Genomic DNA, 14,622 nt, shown 5'->3' on the forward strand with positions numbered 1-14,622 from the left:
TGCCTATTAGGATCTTTATAGATTTTGAATCTTTGATCTCACCAGATTTGATGACAGGCCACAAAAGCATGTGCTAATTATATAAATCCTTTCCATATCCTGATCATTTTCTTTAAAAAGATAGCTCCAGTTAGTATTTAAGTGAATGAAATAAAACACAATCAATAATGTGCCACTAATAGGTACAATACCAGTGTTAAGTATTATAGGATAGTTAATGATTTAAAAACCTAATAAAAGTCATCCTGAAAAACCAACATACTTCAAAATAATTTTAAGCCAATACTTGAAAATATGATTTGATTTTAAGGTTACAATAAACTCAGAAAATATATAATTCAAAATACTTTTTTAGTTTTATTAACAAGTTGTGGGTAGTTTCTTTCAATTGATAGCTCAAGATTTTATCATTCTTCTGAAGTTACAAAAAAAAGTAGTGTAATTGAAATTCAGTCTGCAAATAATTCATTCTGAACCCTCTCAGTTTTTTCAACTTTGTGTTTAAGAATTCAAATGCTACTCTAATAAATGAGGACAGAAAGATGTTTAAAATATGCATATTTGACGAAAATACTATAGTTATATAAAATCACACAAGAACACACCAAATCATTTTTTCTGAGGTTTAATTTTAACTAATGAATTTTAGATGATAAATGTAATGTCAATTCAAATCTTTGCTTATCTGCAATGCACAGCTATTTTTTGTAACTTGTAGGTGAAATAGATTCTTTTCACCATGGCAATGTTTTCTCCCTTATTTATGGTCTTTCCTTGCCTTTTCTTTCTTTTTCTTTCTTTCTTTCTTTCTTTCTTTCTTTCTTTCTTTCTTTCTCTTTTATTTTTATTTTTTTGTGTCGTGAGTCCTTTTTCTTCAACAGTTTAACAAGTCACTTCTGGTTTGGCTAAAGAGCAATCCTAGCACAATAATGTTTCAACTTGCAAGGAAGAACGCCCTTATTGAGTTGATAGAACTCCACCAGCTGGATTAGGTCTGTAAATCTCGTGTGGCCATCATCCAGAGTGTGGAACAATTCACCATCGTCTTCCACCTACAGGAGGGAAAACAGCAGACTGGTAAGATGGGCAAAATACCCTCAAGGGCAATCATATTCTATTGCACACTGTGTCTTTTTATACTAAAATGGAAAAGTGGATGAAACTAAAGGTTAATGAAAAGAATGTTATGATGCGCTGACTTTCTGTTTGTAACTTCACTTGTATTTAAAAGAAATGTCATCTGATCCTAGGATCCAGAGCGTGGCTGCTCTACTTTCTACACCTCAAGTTCTCCTAACGTTCTATGGTTAGAATAGTACGACTATTGTGAATCAACAGTGAGAAGTCTGCACTATTCGGTGCAAAAGTAAACAAAGATTTTAATGCTCTCATCGACAGAAATTAATTTCCATACCTGAGTGTTGTCTACCTGACAGCTTCATCTATTCTCTAGAAGCAAATATTCATATAATTTCTACCAGTAAATTGATTCTGAAGCAATCAAACATTATGTGAATGGAATGACAGCTGCTTCTTCTCTTCCTCCTCCTCCTCCTCCTCCTCCTCCTCCTCCTCCTCCTCCTCCTCGTCCTCCTCCTCTGGCAGTGACGTTAAACATTAAATTAAAGAGGTCTTGTGACATTAAACAATTCATACTCACCCAAGGACAGTGAAGTTGGGAAGATACTTCATATGGAATTTGGATAATTCCAAAAAGAGGCCATTCAAAAGGAAATACTAGCAACTTAGCAATCTTAGGTAAAACGTTCCTGAAAGTAGACTGAATCTCTACTCCACACTACCTGTTTCCAACATATAGATCGCATGCATATACACATGCACGCGAGCACACACACACACACACACACACACACACACACACACACGGCATCAACAGAAGCAACAAAAATCCCAAAGTGAAGTGTGCTACTCAGAAGCAGAATTACAGAAAAATTTTAAATGTGCTCAGAATAGTTTAAATGTTCTCCAGTTCTGCAGCACCTGTGTACCTATCCATAATGATTAAAAGCAAAAATACAAAAACAAAACAACAACAATAACAAAAAAAGCCATGTTTGAGATAAGAAAGCAGAAAGGGTTTAAAAATAATGGTTTTTAAAGAACCACTGGTACAATTCAGAAAGAATCTCTAGTGGCCTTTTAACAATAGGTGGCATGGGGTCCATGCAATATTGGTAAATCATATTTCATGGAAAAAGGGAAATTTAATTTTTACAATTCCTGTATTTCTTATATTAATTCAGGCTCATAAAACCATTTCTGCCAAACTTAAGTCTAGTCAAAGCACAAGCTCCCTGGTTATATTTAATAAAAGATCCAAAGAAAACCAAAGTTTCCAAAAGCTTATGCATTAAGGTCATCTCTAATATACAAATGTGAAATCACAAATTACTTACTGGTATAATTTGAAAATGCTTTATTTTCTGTCCATGACTCATTGACAGTACGAAAGTTTTGGGGTTACTCTGACTATCCCGTACCAAGAAAACTCTAAGGAGAGAGAAGGAATTTCAATATGTTTCTACTTTACTCATGTATTTCATAAAAACAGAGCATGCAACAAACCTAGAAAATATATTTATAAATGTAGCCAGAGTTTTCCTTTACTGTGTATTCAATGATGGGATTATCCAACATGGTAAACAATCTGGTATAACATAATCTTGTACTATAAAACTGTCATCAGTGCTAATGTAATTCTAATAGGATAAATACACAGGGCATTTGTCAGATTTCTTGCTCACAATAAGCAATATAATGCTACGTTGGCATCAAAAGTTAGTACTACGTTCTTTTTCCATTGGAAGAACTGGGTATTCACACAACACCTTTGTGTAGAGAATGGGGCATTAGCATATTATTACTTTAACTTCTGGGTTATGTTAGTCCCTGAAAAGAGAAAATTATTTAGAAGGAAATCATTTTGAACCCCTCTCCAACATGGATCCCCCTTTTTCTTTTGATTCTGGTTCCTACTGTTACATACACAACAGAAAGTGAGAAATGCATATATTCTAGAAAATCAATCCTGAAATCATTTATTAAATGTTGAGCAAAATGTTTTGAGTAAAAGAAACACCCAAACAATGTATACTTCAATCATCAAGAATGCAGCAGAAAAGCCTCTATAATGTCGAGCTAGAAAAAACAAGGCATGGCCTAATGGCCTAAGAGCAAATGCTGCTAGGCGTGGATTCTTATTTACTGGTGATACTGTGCAAAACCAGCTTTGCGTTAATTGTTGGCAAACAGATTGTGCAAACAATCCCCACTGGTGACTCCAATACTAATCTCCCTGTGCCTGGGCAAAGAGGCAGCCAAATTTGAGCCATCACAGATGTCTGATGAGATTATCCATTCCATTTGTACTGTGTGAGATTCCGACATTACATCACTGGGAGATGGGACAAAAGGGAGTTTCACTGGTAAATCAAGCTGTGATTCTTTCTCCATTCCCGAGCGGATCACCGCTACCATCTAGTGGACTGCCTGGCATCATCACATCTTTCCAAAGGATGTACCCCACCCCCCATGTTTCATTAAAAATTTAAAAAATAAAATAAAATAAAGATAGTATCATTCTTTATGCATTGATTTCATAAAATTTATAAAGAACTAGGCTCCGAAAGTAGGGAAATTATAATCCTTCAAAACAGTTTAATGATTCTTTGTGAATTATTTCTTTTCTTGGTCTCATCGGATTGTAATTCTGCTGATTGCTCAAATTTATATCTAAAACGACTGTGCTCCACATAGAGAAGTATATTAAAATCTTCTCTTATTTAGAGTCTAGTGAAATGCTGACTTGCTATTAATAATCTTCCATGTGAAGATGCATTTTTATCCAAATGTCAGTATTAAATCACCTTGAAATCTTGTCATCATCTTAAGCCAACCCTTGAAGATAAAAGGCCCCATCAAGCACTTGTTTAAATTGATGCTGGTTTCATTTCTAGTCCAAACCTCAATACAACCCCCTTGATTTGTACTGCATTTGAAAAGAGAATTTTGCCAGCATTACAGGAAGTATTTGAAATACTCAGCGATCGGAGAAAAAGAAAATGCTTCAGAGTGTAAATATTTCATAATACAATTTACATTTCTCCTGTATCTTCCATGGTACCCCACCCAAAAATGACATGAGAAACACTTAAGAGAAACCCTCTTCTCATAGGTTTACACTACTTTAAGCTGTTAGAACTTGGAGAAAATAGGAATGTACATGGAGAGAAAAAAAATAAAACAAGCAGTCAAAATATACACAAAAGAGTTCATATACTCTGCGTCAAACTTAAAAACATATATAACATGTAAGATAATGTCATGACACAAATAATACTTTGGAATCCTATTACATGTTCAAATCAAAACGTTGACCCCTAAGAACAAGTTCAGTTTTAACTGAGATACTGGTGTTGGCACAAAATGGGTAATATTAGTGATCATTAGTTAACTGGCAGAGCATCCTATTCACTTATCTGTTTGTTGATGCACAGATATAAGCACGCATGACATAATAGGTTTTGTATAGATAACTGCTCAGATACAACGGTAACCACGCCTACAGAACAGAATCACTTCTGTTTTATGATATGCTGAAGTCAAAATTATGTGTATTAACTAAGTAATTACCAATTATAAGAGGGATCACAGTCACTACCATTCTAAATCAAACCTACCCATCCACAAGTCCTTGCTGAATAATCAATCGCTGTGCTTCATCTCTAGAAATTTTGTGGTGAAACCACGGCTGCGACCGGTGGATGGCTGAAGAAATACAATGGGGGGGGGGGGATACAGAGCTGTGTTTGAAATCCTCACAATTTAATTACATACACTTTCCACCACAGCCACTCAGTCCCCTCACCCATGTGCACGTCCACCCAGCCATTCATTCAGTCCCAGTGAACAGGCACAGACATACCCATGTTTGTGGCAGAGCTCTGGGAAGAGGCAGTAGGGCTACCATGAGTGGCCAGGCGTAAGCATCCTTTTTTCTGCACAAGGAAAGGGAAAACAGATTTCAACTTTTCGGGTAAGACAAACTCGAATCATAAATACTTTAAGAATGTGAAGTAATTTGTACCCTCCAAGCGAGTCCTTCTTCAACAGCAACTGAAAGGGCTTCCGTGGGATTTTCTATAACTCTGCTTTTCTGGCCTGAGAAGTCCATTGCTACTAGAGAATTCTCTGATATACTTCTCTGGGAAAAAACACATTTTTTTTAACATTAAGTTATCTTTGAAAGTTATCTTTCAGTGCTCTGCTGGCAATATGTTTCCACTCTAGAATGTGAATCCAAAGGTGGCTGGCAAGAAATTAAAAAGTTAAAAGTACATATTTAATATAAAATGGTGCTGTGAAGTATTTTGGTTAAATAAATTACATAGTTATTTGTTAAGATCACTGAATTAAATGTTGAGTAAAGAGATTAAAAGCTTTCAAAGTTAGCATGACTTTCTCTTAAAAGAACCTTCTCTCTTCCCATTCTCTGGCAAATTCTCTGGTAAAACCCTGTTTCTGGATATTTTCTTGAGAACACCAATTTAGAAAGGAGTAACTCTTCCTGTGGCTAAAAGACCCACCACTTCAGAACTAATCTCTGTTATGATTGGAGATTCGTCATTATCATTTAAATGTCAACCCTATCTGCTGATGAAGCAGCTGTTTTATAAGATTCACAGTGGACAAAGGTATCTGAGAAAGAAATAGTACTCATTTTATAATGGAACAAAATACAATATGTATCTTAAAAGTGTGTCACATCGAGGTTCATCTTACTTAGAAAATAAAATTTAGTGGAATAATGACTCCAGTAATTCCATATTAAAATTTTTATGATTTAATATATGAACATTTTCCATCTCGTGAGGATGAACACGGAAAAATGAGACCTGCAAAAATCAGTCTGACTAAAGAAGAACTGACGTACAAGGAAGACATCTCCAAACAAACATAATTTAAATGAACAATGAAGTCTTCCTCTGGCCATTGCTTTTTGTTTTCATATTCTCTGAAGGTGAAAATAAACTATCCCAAACGTGGATTTTAGTTTTACTCTTTGTTTGGTGAGGGCTCTACTCTGCAACCAGGTTTTAAACAAGTGTGCCATCCCAAGTCGGTCGTCCTAACACGAGACAATGATCAAGAGTCTCCGTCAGTTTGCTAAGAATTCAAACTCTCCCAAAGGGGACAAAACATTCAAGAACAGCATGGACAATGTTTAACACTGACTCCCCCTCGTTAACAGAGGAGCGAGACAAAAAATGGAGTTCTAATAGTAAAGGAAGAGCCGGTGTGCCTCTGGAGACTCGTGGCGTAAGGCCTTTTTCTAACTCCGCACATGCATCCGGCCCTTCCTAGCTTCATCTAAAAGACGGTAGTCAAATGTATGTATGCTTGCAAGAAAACCTGGTCCACACAAAACAATGGGGGGCTCACTTATCACCGCATCATACATCTCACTTCATTAGCATTTGCTATTTCCTCTTCCAACCCTGCTGTAGTGGTCCACAATCTTATTATGGTTCATCTTTATTTCTAGAGATCCGGCATGCAATCTTTCATTAGTTCCAGGAGCCTTTGTAACTGACAGCTGCTCTTTCCAGACAGATGCCGTCTCTGTAATCTCTATCTGCTGTCACACCTTACTTTGCCCTTCTCACCCCGTGATCTTCTGTGCCGGGCTGTAGACCAGTCGGATACACTTCTGCTTTGCTGACATTAATGAAAAGCCTCCACCTGCCCAAACCACAGAGTAACTAATCTCAATCATAATGATAGCTTTATCCTTACAATATCTCTACTTCATGTGCCAAGATGGGCTCTGTAATCACAAGGTCCTGATAACATAAAAATACTGTTAGGAAAGAAAAATAAACATAACCAGTTGTTCCTGTTCTTGTGTTTTTTTTTTCCTACAATACAATAGGATGAAATGTAAAACAAGATCCCATGTTCCATAATTACTTGACATTAGTAGGGAGTCTATAATACAAATAAATATTTTCATTTGCTACAATGACTACACTAGGGAAAACACAGGAATATAGCAAATGTGTTCTACTGAATAGCAGGTGGTGGATGAAAAATTAATAGTTTACCTTTGGTGGACAAAGAAATAGAAGTGAAGCAGATTCTGACTTGAACTCAAAAGGTCATTTTCAGCTCAATTTCTTTCATGTAAGAAAGCAATGTTGATAACATTCAGAATCAGTGTATTTCTCAAATATTTGTCCCTTTTTTCTAGCTCTTTCTTCTGGTGCAATAAACAGGGAAAGCCCTGAAAAAGGGTCCATGATTTTAATGACATACCTCTTTTTGCAAGAAAGAAGAGGCCTGGGTACACCCTGGATTATGCAGGCCACACTTTGAGATCGGATCCAGTCACTCCTAGTCAGCCTGAGACAGAAAATGTTTTTCAGGGAGTTTACGTAGGTGGCAACTAGTAGCCACACTCTCTGTCACCCCATTTGGAAGATGTTGATAAACCTGCAGCAGAGTCCTTAGCAAGAGAGCACAGAATTCCCTGATACCATTCTCTCCTCTGCTTCATACAGACTCATAGGGCATCAGAGATGCAACCAATTCCTGAAATTATGCAATTACCCCCCTTATTTTATACTGTAGGACACGAGTGACTCAAACAAGGTCACAAAGGCAGCTCAATGTAAATGCAGTGACAGATAGGCTCTTTCCAGGGTCATTTATGTACCACAGGGTGGAAGATAGAGGGAAGAAACTCACTTTTCAATGTCTAGCTCAGGGTCAAGAGTAAGGACTAATAAGGACTTGAGTAGACCAGTTTTCCCCATCTCATCTCTCCCATCAGGGCCATACTAACAGATCCTCCTTTAAATGAATCTTTGTGCTGAAAAGAACCAAATATATTTGGCTGCCTGAAATATCTGCTGATGATGCTCATTTCAAAGGCTGATAGGGGTGGCTATTATGTGCTATATACAGCTATGATGTTCATTACGGTAGGAGAAATTTTTTTCTTACTTCCCTTCTCAAAACGTATCCCTGGAGAAGTTAAGAATAGTGTTCCTTTAGCAATATAATTCAAGTATACTCGGTTTTCTGTGTTGCTCACTGAAGATAGTGCCTGGATGAAAACCAACAGAGGCAGGTGAGGGGCACTGACAGTCATTATAGAGGTCACTGATTCTTCCATGATAACCTAGAAAGGTGGGATTCTGTAGAGACTTCAAAGTAAACACAAATACCTCCCCAAACATCTCAGTTTCCTTTATGTAAGTTAAGAAGAACGGAGGTATAATTCTCAAGTGCTATTCTCTCTGATCTTGATAACTGCCATACAGGACAGATAGGTCCTCGCTACACAGGCCTCCTACAAAATCCCTGTCTCCAGCCAGATTCACTCAAGAAGCGTCTTTTCCTACACACTGTGTTGAAGAAGCAAAGTTATACTAACCAAGCTGTCGTGTAAATATGGATCAGCAACAGGCCCACTTTCAATGGACAGAGAGGCAAGAGTAACACCATGCTTATGACGCTAATGACCACGATGAGACTGGAAAACGCTTTGTTTATGATAATTTTTCCCTATGATTAACAGACACTAAGCAACCGCCTCCAAATGCATGGCTGCTATTAATGTGCTCATCCTAAAAACTTTAGATACTAAAAGAAATTTAGAAGGACTTAGAAAAGGAGTAAGATCATAAAATCCATTATTCTTTCTATGTATGTGGATTGAAAGATGAAGCTAAGCTGACAAACTATAAAAATACTCACCTAAAGCAACTGCTGTTATAAAAATTCATTACAGTCTTTAGTTTCTTATTTTAGGGCTTAAAAGTGATCTGATACAAAGATGAAAAGTTACTCTTCCATAACGAAAAGCAACGTAACCACAGATAGGAGTTTTTTTCCATATTAGTCTATCAGACTTAGTAATCAACATTATTTCATGCCTCATTCCTAGAATTGAGCATTTCATCTGCTACATTACATGTGGGGAAATGTGCCTTCCTTGGTCTCACAGTTATGAGGAGCAGATTTTTAACCTATGTGGAAATGCAGTATGTTAGCTGATTTGTAACACAGGCACATACACCCGAATTCCTAATATACTCAATATTAAGAAGCAAGAGCAAAAACAGTAGAACGTAAACTTTTAAGTTCAGAAATAAATTTCGTGTGTTAAGGCACAGTAAATTAAAATTCGGTTCTAAAGAAGGGAAAAGATGTGTCTGTGTGTATCTGCAAGTAAATATTCAAGTTGCATTTAGCATAAATCTGAGAAGTAGTGTTAGACTTTATGTAATGCAAGACCTACATTTTGGTTAGCAGTTTTTGGGTTTCCTGAAGAGCAGTTTGCTTTTCAAGGACGTAGACCTTAAAAATTTTGTTGTTAGAAAGCCAGAATGGCAAAAGAGCTCACCTGTGTGCACTTTAGCATTTAAAATTCCAAACTACTGGCAGCTTTATACTAGGCTGTGACAATTCCAGAATTAATATTAAAATAAATAAATAAACCCACAATGAAAATCAATAATTAAAGAAACATCTACAGTCTCAAGGAAAATATTCTATAAATCATATCAAAATGTAATCCTCCAATGTTGTAATGACACAGAATGACTCACATAACTCTTTCAATTTTCTTTAACATATAACATTATCTATTTTAATTGAATACTTTGTGATACTGGACTGCTGGGATTTGATCGCATAGGCTGCAATCATGTGAAATCCAAGAATAAATAATTCAATATAACATTATGTTAGATGGTGTCGTTACTTTACTTAACCAAAAGGACTTACGGTGTAAGTGTAGTGCAATGTACATCTATAATGCAATATAATTGCAAGTGAACAGAATGTAAATATAAAATATATAGATTAATAAATATGGTCCTTACCATGGGTGATATACTCTGAGAACTGCAGCCACTTCTACCTTGATATGGATGCATGTAATTCTGGTACAGCTGCATGCCATACTGCAGAACAAATAAATAAAAATGCATTCCCATCACTTTTACTACATGGGCAACTGATGAAAATTCAATACTTTAATTATAAATCATCAATATAAAAAATAAAAATTATAAGCTTTCCTTACAACAAATAGTAAAGCAATAACTTTGAAAGGTAAGCTTCTAGTGCCCTACAATGATACATTAAAAAGACAAGTGTTTTTTACTTGAACCCACCCTTAAAGTCTAGTTCAGCAGTATAAAAATCTGAAACGGACATTCTTACTCATTATTCTTAGCACCCTAGTGCCAAAAGCATTGGAGGAGTATATCACCTAATGATAAGAAAGCTCACTTGGGAAGGATGCCACTTTATGAAACAAGGACTCTGAAAACCTTACAGGCATCGTAAGCAAAACAGGGTAAAATTCACCATAACTCTTCAATGACTGATTGACAAATTATTATCATCTCTCTGGCAAATCCATAAACTTGGCTCTGTGTTAAAGATTCTTGACACTGTAGCATCCTCTAGTAACAAAACTCTTATCACATTGTTTCATTTCTGGCTCTAAATTCAGGGAAATCAAAATGGTGGGGAATCAGGCTGATCTCACGCAAACGGTCACAAAATACAATGTAAGTCGCAGAACCACAGCATCTTTATTTTCAGGAGGTAGCACTGTAAGACTCGGCTGCCAGGCTACACGATTAGATTAGAAAGTGGGTCTGGGCTGTAAGTAGAATACTAGTTTAAGAAACATTAAGAATGCTAGCTGCCATGACTCCTGGGTGGCTCAGCTGGTTAAGCACACAACTCTTGATTTTAGCCTGGGTCATGATCTCTGGGTTCGTGGGTGCAAGCCCCGCACTGGGCTCTGAGCTGACAGTGTGGAGCCTGCTTGGGATTCTCTGCCTCCCTCTCTCTCTGCCCCTCCCTCGCTTGCACGCTCTCTATCAAAAATAAATAAACTTAAAAAAAAAAAAAGAATTCTAACTCCCATGGTGTGCCTGGATGGCTCAGTAAGTCAAGCAGCTGACTCTTGACCTCGGGGTTCTGAGTTCAAGCCCATGTTGGGCTCTGCACTGAGTGTAAAGCCTAGTTAAGAAAAAAAAAAAGTATGCCAACTGCTAGAACCAAATTCATCTTGGAGGGTTCACCATCTGAAGCTAGAAGGTACTCCCCTAAGATTTACGCCACTTTCTTTAAAACAAAACAAAACAAAACAAAACAAAACAAAACAAAGCAAAACTACAATGGCACAGAGAGGCCTTTTCTTTTCTTTTCTCTGGCTACCCTCGACAATTCTCTCCATTTCACAGATTTGCGATGAACTTGAAAATAGGTCCTATATAAAAGATTGAGGAGACACCATGGAATCCAATCTCACCCTTAGGATGAATTCCATTTAAACATTCCAACAGAACTGTTTCTCTACTAAAGACTATTTCCGTAACAGCAATTCCAGCAAACTGGATATATTTGGTAATTAGGCAGAAATCAGAGGGCGGCTTGGAGAGTCTCTGTTTCCAAGATTTTGCTTTTAACATGAATACAAACCCACATTCATTTAAAATTCTCTATGATTATTTCTTTATCCAATTATTTCCCAACTTACAAAAATTATTTTTTAATTTACAGTTTGATTGACATTAATGGAACCTAATGAAATTTACTTTAAATCAACTCTAAACCTACCATAACTGTAAAAAGAAGACAGAGGAGCCTAATTCCTAGTCAAGTTCATTTTGGAGAATATACAATAACTTCTAACCAATATTTTCACAAGGTACACACATGCTGCTTGGTAAAAGCTTGGTAAAAGCCAGCTATCTACTAATAAGACTGTTTCCTTCAAAGATGTATTATCCCTGGTACCTGTAGTGTTAGGTAGTTGCTTCTGTGCTATTGGTCTTTAGTAGGCATTTAACTCTGGCCGAGGGATAGGGCATGAGTCACCTTAACATGTCCCTGTCCTACAAAGGGGCAGATAAGGGACCAAAATATGTTAGAAGCTGACAGAGTTCTAGTTGAAGGGAAGGGAAGAATATAACACATGTAACTAGGACACTGTACATGAGCAATTCTCAGATTTTCTATGAATCTATATTTAACTGGAACTTATCCAAAGAGAATAGGAGGATCTTCCTCTGACAACACATTAACAGTTTACATGTGTATATGAAAAAAAAGAAAGGAAAATAAAATTAGGAGGCCAAATTCTTGGAGGAGGCAGTATCTAGTAAGTAGCATGTAAGGAAAATCAGGGGCCCTTTCAGTCCGATCAGCACACAGACTCATGTCTCCCTGCGTTTCCAACAAAGTCCAATGATAATCTGGAAATACAACAGGCAACCAAAGGAGAAAAATCAAAAGACAACTTTAACACCAAGTGAGTCCAGGTGCACCAGCCAGGGGGATAAAACAGGTACCCACTGACGGCAAGCTGCCAGGGGAAACCAACTGACTCCCCTGTTAGAGCATTTCAAATTTGTGTTCTGGCAAGCCCTGCCTTCCTGTATCTGGATATGTTAAAACAGATCTGTTTACCAGATCTGTAAAACAGATCATATCACTTTCCCATTTGAAACTGTTAGGTGGTTTATCATTGCCTCCAGGATAAAGGTTCTCAGTGATGCCTGCCTCCCTCTCTGCCTCATCTGGAAAAGCTTTACCACAATTGAACACACACACACACACACACACACACACACACACACACACACGGGATACATATATAGTAGGCAGAATAATGGCCCCGATAGATGTCCACATTGTAATTCCTGGAGCCTGTGATTAGGTCAGGTTACCTGGCAAGGAAGAATTAATGCTGCAGATAAAATTAAGGGTGCCAATCAGCTGATGCTGAAATTAGGTGAGTATCTTGGATTATCCAGGTGGATCCAATATAATCATAAGGGCCCTTATAAGTGGAAGGGGAGGCACAAAAGAGAACTGAGTCATAGCATGAAAAAGTCTTGGCTCAATATTGCTGGTTTTAATGGTAGAGAAAGGGACCATGAGCCAAGGAATCTTGGCGGCCTCTAAAGTCGGGAAAGAGCACGAGAAATGGATTCTCTCTCAGTCTCTGGAAGAGAATGTAGGCTCTCAGATACCTTGTGTTTAGGACAATTAGACCCATTTCAGGCTTCCTGAATGACAGCGGTGTAGGATAATAAATGTGTGTTGTTTTAAGCCACTAAAGTGGTCATTTGTTATAGCACCCATAGAAACTAATACAATGGAGCATCTTTAAAGTGGACATTTGTGCCTTGAAAGATGGTTTAAAAAGAAATCAAATGAGAAGAAAAAGTGAAAAGGAGACAATCTTCCAGAAGCTAAGCACTCTGTATATGGAAGGATCAAAAAAAGCTTTTAATATATTTTATCAATTCTTAGACACACATTTCTTTTCAAATTTTAACATTCATAAATTTGCCTTAACTTAACTATGGCATCTTATATTCACTGTGGACCAAGTGACTTGCCATTGCCTGAAATGTTTGGTGAGATCAAAAAATCATTTGCATCAAACCTTGCAAGGGGGATGCCACTGGCTAGAAAGACAACCCCAGGGACCATGGCAGAGCACCTATCTGAGAAGTTATTCCTCCCTGAAGCTCCTGATGGCACAGAGCTAGAGAGTTTGTATGAAATATGGGTGTCCATGCTATGAGAAGAAATGATTCAGGAAAACCAGACTTAGAATTTGAAGTTTTATAGATAGCTCACACAATTTATTTCAGGTAGATAGATAGATAGATGTGTGTGTGTACACAAAATTGATAAAGGATGAAAATCTGCATCTATGAGTCTAAATAAATATAAAATAACTAAATGAAAATAAAAATCATAAGTGATATGAAAGCATATCATAATTTTACTGGCAGAATTCTACTTATGCAAAAAAAAAAAAAAAAGGTGTATCCTAGTAAAATCAGTTGCATGTTAGAAAGACTGCTTTAAGGAAGTGGGTAAAAAAAAAAAAAAAAAAGGAAGTGGGCTTACCATCTGCTCCTGACTTGGGTGTTTGACCTTGAGATCAAATTAGAAGGGAGGAAGCCTTGACTAACAAGGTTGGAAAGCATCTCCTCTACCAGCCTACCCTGATTTCCAGAGTTCTAAAGGAAGGAAAGAGAAAACCAGAGACCTCAAGGTACTTTCTCTACTGGGACTGTGATGAGTTAAAGGATTCCAAAGAATGCCAGCCTCTTCATCTATAAAAGGAGAAGACTGGATGAGGTTACTGGTTCTTAATCAGGCATACATCTGGAATTCACTCACTAAATCGGGATCCCCAAGGACGGGGCTGGGCCCATAGGACTTGAGAGTGCTTCTCAGATGATTCCAATGCATATCCCAAGTTTACTAATTACTACTTCTTTGTCTGGTTTGCAACACTCTTTAAAGTTCTTTTCTTTTTTACATTTTATGACAATGAGAACATAGAAGCAATTACTTACCATGAGGGTTTCAAAGAATCAAGACTCCTAAGCTTTGTTGAAACCAAAATCATGATAGTCATTTAACGGTTGACTATTGAAAAACAAGTCTCTTGTAATAAAGTAACTACGGCAGCTATCTGCCATAACAGCAAAAGGAAGCAAATTTCATAGTTAATCCAAAAGCTTCCTTTAAGCCATTTAAATGATG

General features: G+C 37.1%; 1 protein-coding gene across 2 annotated transcripts in view; it reads right to left on the reverse strand.

The window, feature by feature from the left end:
* Nucleotides 1–802: 802 nt before the first annotated feature.
* GRB14 (growth factor receptor bound protein 14) overlaps nt 803–14,622 on the reverse strand; it is a 116,458-nt gene continuing 102,638 nt past the window's right edge. For both annotated transcript variants that reach the window (XM_030327111.1, XM_030327113.1), the window contains 6 exons: nt 9,912–9,992; nt 5,108–5,224; nt 4,946–5,018; nt 4,701–4,788; nt 2,418–2,511; nt 803–1,052 (listed from right to left, as the gene is read on the reverse strand). In XM_030327111.1, the coding sequence (XP_030182971.1) occupies nt 906–1,052; nt 2,418–2,511; nt 4,701–4,788; nt 4,946–5,018; nt 5,108–5,224; nt 9,912–9,992 (600 nt within the window). In that variant the 3' untranslated portion in view covers nt 803–905. The remainder of the gene's footprint in view (nt 1,053–2,417; nt 2,512–4,700; nt 4,789–4,945; nt 5,019–5,107; nt 5,225–9,911; nt 9,993–14,622) is intronic.

The sequence above is a fragment of the Lynx canadensis genome, chromosome C1 (assembly GCF_007474595.2).
Source record: "Lynx canadensis isolate LIC74 chromosome C1, mLynCan4.pri.v2, whole genome shotgun sequence".
Taxonomy (NCBI): Eukaryota; Metazoa; Chordata; class Mammalia; order Carnivora; family Felidae; genus Lynx; species Lynx canadensis.